Genomic DNA, 8,147 nt, shown 5'->3' with positions numbered 1-8,147 from the left:
GCGGCTCAAATGAAAACATTACAGGTTTTATTTCACTGGAGAAGAATGATCCGTGTTTTCGTGTTTGTTTATGTATACTTGTCAGATGAGAATTAAGACGCCAAAATGATGATGATGATGATGATGATGATGATCATGGTCATGGCTATTATGATGATGATCTTGCCGACGACGACGATGATGAATGATGGATGGATGGATGGATGGATGGATGGATGGATGGATGGATGATGATGAATGATTGATGATTGATGATTGATGAATGACGATGATAATTGATGATTGATGAATGAATAAAAAAATGAATGAATGACGATGATGATAATTGATGATTGATGGATGATGATGGATGGATGGATGATGATGATCATGATGATCAGGGTGATGATCATGGTCTTGGCTATTATGATGATGATCTTGACGACAACGACGATGATGATGATGATGATGATTGATGAATTGATGAATGAATGAATGAATAACGATGATAATTGATGATTGATGTATGAATAAAAGAATGAATGAATGACGATGATGATAATTGATGATTGATGGATGATGGTGGATGGATGGATGATGATGATGATGATGATGATGACAACGACGACGACGACGACGTGTTTTATCCGGTACGTAAATTTGATATTTACGAGGTCACATCGTTACACACAGCCGATTGCAACAAACACATATTCATTAAAATTATATCTGACAAATATACCAGGCGAACAAAACCCATTGAGAAGGAAGTATAAGTTACCATGTATTTACAACCAATACAGAAAAATTGTCCACATAATGACAACGATGTTATTAGAAACGAGGAATTAAATCAACAAAAAAATATTCTTATTAAAATCTGAATAATTTCCTTCCAGTTAGTTGTAAACATTGAGTAAACCGTCCGCCCATTTCACAAAAGGGCTTTATGAGAATGTATTCATATCGCCTGATAAGTGGGTTTGGTGAAAGTGAACGCTTCTATTAGATAAAGCAACACTAAACGTTAGTCTACGGGAATGTAACTTAAAACCAATAGGCTTTGCTCAGTCTGGGAAGTCAATTTTCATAGAAGACCTCATATATATAACTGTCACGTTACCGGACATCTCAGACACTGTTAAGATGATATAATTATGCGATTGATCGTTTTTTTCCGTTTTCACTGTAACGGACTACAATCACAACTTAAATCGCCCGATGGCATTTTGCCCTGTGAGTCGACGAAGTCGCGTTATGCACCAACAACGGGCTGTTATCTTCCCCTCCCCTCACAATAAATTGTCGTTTACAATTTAATTATATTTTACAAAGGTCAAAACTGATAACGAGTGTCGACTTACACTAGTCGTTATTCGCTGAACATTTAGAAGCTTGATGATGAGTAAATATGAAATGGAAATATCACCTTTTGGGTCATTTCAATATGTTGAATGGAGAGATATTTCCTTAATGGATAATAATGGCGTCTTCGCTTGGCGACAGGGCTGTTAGTGACATGAACCGTTCATATAATTGAGAGAGACATGCGGGCAAACACGATACCCTGTGAGTTTATCATAAGATACTCTGTATAAATCTAGAACGGAATGATTATTGCTGGTCAATAACTCAACTTCAATAACCACATTAAGCTATGATTATTAGTTTTAGTTTTGGTCTTCTCGAGCGATGTTTAATAAAGAGCTATTATGTATTGTATGGTTGCAAGCTATAAAGGGGATATTATCACTTATTACATATCCTCAATAAATATTTTTTACAATCCTATTTTTCTTCAGGTATATTTTTTCTCTCCAGCACTAATTCATATTTTCTACATTGGCCGAAGCGCTCTACAATATCATTATTATAAATATGTAATCGACAAGCAATATACACTTGTTAAATTTGCTCAGGTTAGTACACTTACGTGTTGTTAGTGTTGTTAGTGCTGTTAGTACCGAATGCCCGCCGGCCCTCGCGTGTGGAATATTCATTTTCAAAAAGATTGAAATTACAGTCGTGTTTCTTCAGTCCTTCCGGAAGTTGTGGCTTCTTAAGGGATGATGTGAAGACATTAACAATAGTTCATTATAAAGTTTGGTATTATATTGAAATATGAATGTGTGATTTGTAATGCTATATTAATGTATTATTGGCCGGTGGCCTGTTACTGAATAAATTGTCTGTCTGTCTGTCTGTCTGAACTAAACAAAAGTATACTTGAAAATTGGATTTGACAGAAAAATTCAAAACGCTACCGGCTGAAACCAGTCGCCGAAACGCCGCTGCAAATTATAAGGCCCAAAATACAACTATTAAATACCTCACCATCAAATAACCATTTCTTGTTAGTTCCATTTTAGCCACCATCAGACATAGGGGTATACTTTCTTTTTCCCGGCAGTTTACTTGTCAATGATGCAGAATATAAAGCCAATTTATATCGAATGATTTTTTTAATTGCCTTATTTTTCATTATCATTTATTTTTAACAATTAAACAATCCAAAAACCAGCATTACCACGCCCGATAGGAACACAAGGAAGGTATTCATTGGCAATATAGACTTGACCCTTTACGTCAAGCAATTAATTATTAATACAGTTTGTTAGTTTTCACGTCTTCCATCAATAAGATTTCAAAATGACATGCTATTTCTTTTTTCTTTATGTTTGGACGCAGGCCCGACATTTCCTTAATTAAAACCATGCATTTAATATTTATCACGGTGGGTCTAATTTTGACAGGTTCGTATTGATTCTAGACGATAATAAAATATTGCATCACACAAACATCCGAGTCTGAAATTAATTGTTTTATTGTCGAGTCCCGTCTATATTGCACAACTGAAGATGTAGATGTATAACCAGACCCTTGCGTTAATTACGAGGTAATACATTACACGACAGCGTTAATTAACAACACGTTAACGCAGCGGAATGAAAACTGCCTGGTTATAGACAACACATGGACAACTGTCTTACAAGAGGTATTTCAGTTATGACAAGTGCGCGATATGTTTGTACTTAACATCAAGCTTTGTCAGAAGTATATCGTTCACAGAGACGGGTTTAGACGCAACCTGATTAATTAAAGTTTTAATTTGTAGAACACATTATTTTTTATATCTGATGTAAAATATGTGAATTGAAGTTGTCTTTTTCGGAGGCATTGCTAAAAATATGCAGTTATACTTTTACGATATTTTCATTCTTTGGGAATAAAATAAGCATGGTAGTAGTTTTAGAATCGTGTAGATAATAGTATACTGAAGTACGGGATGGCGGTAGATTTAAACGGACATTAATCTGACAGATTTTTTCAAATAACTCTTTTAAATCAGTAAATTATAACTTTATTCTTAATAAACCAAATACAGAGAGAGAAATGCAGCATAGCTTGATAAAGCACAGACACATTCAATAATCGGGACACGCGTACATGACCATGAACCCATTACAAAATGCACTAGTACCATAATAAACATTATATATCCAAATTATTTTGGGAAGGTACTTAAAACAACATTTTGCAAAAAAAACGTTGACATAATTTTAATGATATCCTAGTGACACGTCTTTATTCCCCATTCCCAAAGCCTATGTTAACGAGGTTGAATAATGTTTTTACATCGCCGTAACGTCGCCCAAACACACTATACTGCAGATAACAATATGATTTTCTGCTTGAGTGATGCACGTAAACCGCGTAATGTCTATTACCGAATCAACAGGTAGGCCCATTATACCTTGTCTATATCACTATGTGGGCTAACAGTCTTCTTCAGAAAGGTTCACCCTCGGGGCTTCTCTATGCTTATAGCTGTCAAACGCTTATTTCACCTGTCAATCACGGAGAGCTTATGACAAACGGTGATGCAACCGCTAAGAGTTACGCTCTCCCGATTTCTTGTAATTGTTAAAGGAAATTCTCCGTGTTTAGAAAGAAAATAATTTCATATACCTGGAGTTAATGAATCCCGTTTCACTATCAGAAATGAATTATCCTTTAGACGCGAACGCTGACCGTTGCGCAATCCGTGACACTATAATTACAAAGGGTTGGGGTTGTTGCGTTATCGGGGTTTATTCTATTAGGCTGGCCCCTGCCTTAAGCGAATTTAAGTAATACCACAATATCATTTCGGGGATCCCAAACATGCATTTACAATGATCCCGCATGATGATACAGATTACTAAGGACAATTTGGGATTTGTAAGCATTTGTTTAGTGTAAGCCGTGTTGGGTAATTTGGATGTCAGTTGGGTAATGCGAACAAGATTACCCTATTACCAAGAATAGAAACTTCAGTTCTAGAGTCTTTTGATTTCAGTTTATAGAAAACGAAAATGATAAAGTTATGTGTGTAAACAAGAATAGAAAATTGTGAAACTTTTAAAGCAAAAAGGTAAGTGGTTTCTCATAAGTAGATGGGGGTATTTTAAACAGATAACGAAAAAGTATAAAAAACGTCGAAAAAATATATATCCTGAAATATGAAAAAGAAAACAAACAAAGAATGATTTGCATCGAAATATTAAAAAAAATGAACAATAAACAAAAATGCAAATCCGAGATCGAGCGATTACCGACAAACCTATTTATATAATATCTGATTTTGAAATTACTGCAATTCCTGTATCATATATGAAAACGCAACTCTTCTCGGGAACGCAAGTACATTAAATTACACGTAATGGCGGTAAGCGTTCTTCTTTATTCCTTACTTTCAGGATCTTGTGAAACATCACAAACATGTTTCTAAAAGTTCCCAAATATAATAAGTTTATGTCCAATTAGAAAAATGGAATTAAACATATATCTTCACTCTCAAAAGCACTCATTGTTTATAATTCCTTTTTAATCGTTCCCCGATGGTAAAGGTATTTGCTGTTATAGCCCCAAGAGCCATTAAAGAAGGCTATATCTTGGCACCTGGCATGTCAAAGCAAAAGTGCATCCATCTTAAAATCTATGATTCCCACTCTTCGTTAAGGACTCGGTTTATCATTTCACAATATTTTCTTTTCGCCATCGGAAAATATTGTTTACCATTAACCTTAATTACGCTATCGTTTCGTATCGCACGAGTTCGCTATGAAAATAATCAAAATCCATTTGAGAAAGCCAGTCCAAACTTCAGCATTCAGAGTTCATGACCCACCACGTGCACTCCGATGCGCGCGCCTCCCCAAACTTCCATCTTGCTAGTTGTCTTGTTAGCCTCCGCGCACCTTTCATCTCGGCCATAAACGAAGCATATGTCAAGTTCATCGCTTCTTAGAACTTATCAAAACAAATTAAACTTCTATCCAGGAGGTAGACTTCCCTCTAACACGATGCAAAATATCGTCTGCTTCACATGCGGAGTTATTTGTCAATTTCGATATCGCCCTCGAGATTTCACAGCACGCTCCAAGCAAGCGCGGGACTGCCAGTTTACAATTTCTCCGTTTACTTTCATCTTTCAAGTGGCTTAATGCAAAGCAAATATTAGTGGCAAGTATAAAAGTAACCCGATATTTAATATCCCAGCTTTTTGGGCCCGTAATCACCCGTAGGGAAATATTTATTTATTTCACAAATGTATCAATTATTCCGCGGTGTTCATTTTGCGCTTTGGCCACCTTTGTGTGAACGCTTTGCCGATTCGAACACAAACAGACACGTCAGGCAGATTCTTCTAATCTGACTTTCCTAAATATCAGTTACTGAATATTTCCGGGAACGCCAAATGAGCATGTAAAACGTTTTAGGTGGTCGAAGCTGTGCACGGGGCGTTTATGGTTCGTTAAGCGAAGATATGGACTTAAGCCTATATTAAACCGGCATATTAGGCAACACAGATGGCTTGTTTGTCATTGTTGTCAGCCATACACAGATGGTATCTTGAGAAGGAGAGTTATATCATCGCTCTTAATGTTTTATATAGATTTTCTAGAAGAATACGCCCTTGGTGTACGATACACCCGCTTAACAAACATTCGGTGCATTTGTTTAGAACAGATTCCACTTCCTAAATCTTCCCCGAGGGTCCTTCATGGTGAAACCCTGATTATTCTGCAATCTGCTTTCCAATTGGTAAGGCCGTATATCGCTAGATCTCGCGATATCTGTAACGGTTAAACGCGACCAGGTGACAGAAAATTCCCCAAGCAGTACAAGTTAATATCAGACGATACCAGACCGATAAGGAGAGAGAATTGATACCTCCATTCCGTTAGTCCCGACTGACCCAGAAAAATAGCGTTGTACAGTACTTACAGCCGATCTCCGTTCTACAGTACCCTCCTACAGCCGATCTCCGTTCTACAGTACCCGCCCTACAGCCGATCTCCGTTCTACAGTACCCGCCCTACAGCCGATCTCCGTTCTACAGTACCCTCCTACAGCCGATCTCCGTTCTACAGTACCCGCCCTACAGCCGATCTCCGTCCTACAGTACCCGCCCTACAGCCGATCTCCGTCCTACAGTACCCGTCCTACAGCCGATCTCCGTTCTACAGTACCCGCCCTACAGCCGATCTCCGTCCTACAGTACCCACCTACAGCCGATCTCCGTCCTACAGTACCCGCCCTACAACCGATCTCCGTCCTACAATACCCGCCCTACAGCCGATCTCCGTTCTACAGTACCCACCTACAACCGATCTCCGTCCTACAGTACCCGCCCTACAACCGATCTCCGTCCTACAGTACCCGTCCTACAGCCGATCTCCGTTCTACAGTACCCGCCCTACAGCCGATCTCCGTCCTACAGTACCCACCTACAGCCGATCTCCGTCCTACAGTACCCGCCCTACAACCGATCTCCGTCCTACAATACCCGCCCTACAGCCGATCTCCGTCCTACAGTACCCACCTACAACCGATCTCCGTCCTACAGTACCCGCCCTACAGCCGATCTCCGTCCTACAGTACCCGCCCTGCAGTAACCGCCCTACAGTACCCGCCCTACAGCCGATCTCTGTCCTACAGTAACCGCCCTACAGCCGATCTCCGTCCTACAGTACCCGCCCTACAGCCGCATCTCCGTCCTACAGTACCCGCCCTACAACCGATCTCCGTCCTACAGTACCCGCCCTACAGCCGATCTCCGTCCTACAATACCCTCCTACAGCCGATCTCCGTCCTACAGTACCCGCCCTACAGCCGATCTCCGTCCTACAATACCCGCCCTACAGCCGATCTCCGTCCTACAGTACCCGCCCTGCAGTAACCGCCCTACAGTACCCGCCCTACAGCCGATCTCCGTCCTACAGTAACCGCCCTACAGCCGATCTCCGTCCTACAGTACCCGCCCTACAGCCGATCTCCGTCCTACAGTACCGCCCTACAGCCGATCTCCGTCCTACAAAACCCGCCCTACAGCCGATCTCCGTCCTACAGTACCCGCCCTACAACCGATCTCCGTCCTACAGTACCCGCCCTACAGCCGATCTCCGTTCTACAGTACCCACCTACAGCCGATCTCCGTCCTACAATACCCGCCCTACAGCCGATCTCCGTCCTACAATACCCTCATACAGCCGATCTCCGTCCTACAGTACCCGCCCTACAGCCGATCTCCGTCCTACAATACCCGCCCTACAGCCGATCTCCGTCCTACAGTACCGCCCTACAGCCGATCTCCGTCCTACAGTACCGCCCTACAGCCGATCTCCGTCCTACAATACCCGCCCTACAGCCGATCTCCGTCCTACAATACCCGCCCTAGGCCGATCTCCATTCTACAGTACCCGTCCTACAGTACCCGCCCTACAGCCGATCTCCGTCCTACAGTACCCGCCCTACAGCCGATCTCCGTCCTACAATATCCACCACCTACAGCAGGCGTATGGTTGTATACCAGCTGCTGTGTATCTGCGCGTGCACTGAGCGGCGACGATGACTGCCACGAGGTGATATTTGTAAGTGATCAACTCCGGTGATGATTGAAGGCAGTCATCACAAAGTGATGACAGGTGATGAAGAAGGACAGACTCGCGGTGGTAACAAGTTAACTGCTGAGCAGAATCATCTGCCAGCGCGGTTCCTGGACCACGTCAGAGGAAAATATGGTTAGGTTCATTTCATTCTCCGACGCTCTGGTTTTGCGTAGTATGATGGGCGAAAATAAGCTACGTTGGATGAAAATAACAGATTTTGGGAACGAGCTTCAC

General features: G+C 41.3%; 1 protein-coding gene across 1 annotated transcript; it reads left to right on the top strand.

The window, feature by feature from the left end:
- Window positions 1-551: 551 nt before the first annotated feature.
- Window positions 552-7,863, top strand: LOC139448101 (adhesive plaque matrix protein-like). Its single transcript, XM_071229619.1, has 3 exons — window positions 552-629; window positions 6,270-6,916; window positions 7,029-7,863. Exons 1-3 carry the CDS (start codon window positions 552-554, stop codon window positions 7,861-7,863), a joined length of 1,560 nt encoding a protein of 519 aa, XP_071085720.1.
- Window positions 7,864-8,147: the final 284 nt, after the last annotated feature.

This window comes from Haliotis cracherodii, unplaced genomic scaffold (assembly GCF_022045235.1).
Source record: "Haliotis cracherodii isolate W230 unplaced genomic scaffold, xgHalCrac1.p SCAF_10, whole genome shotgun sequence".
NCBI classification, from domain to species: Eukaryota; Metazoa; Mollusca; class Gastropoda; order Lepetellida; family Haliotidae; genus Haliotis; species Haliotis cracherodii.
This window is presented reverse-complemented; position numbering and strand designations above follow the sequence as displayed.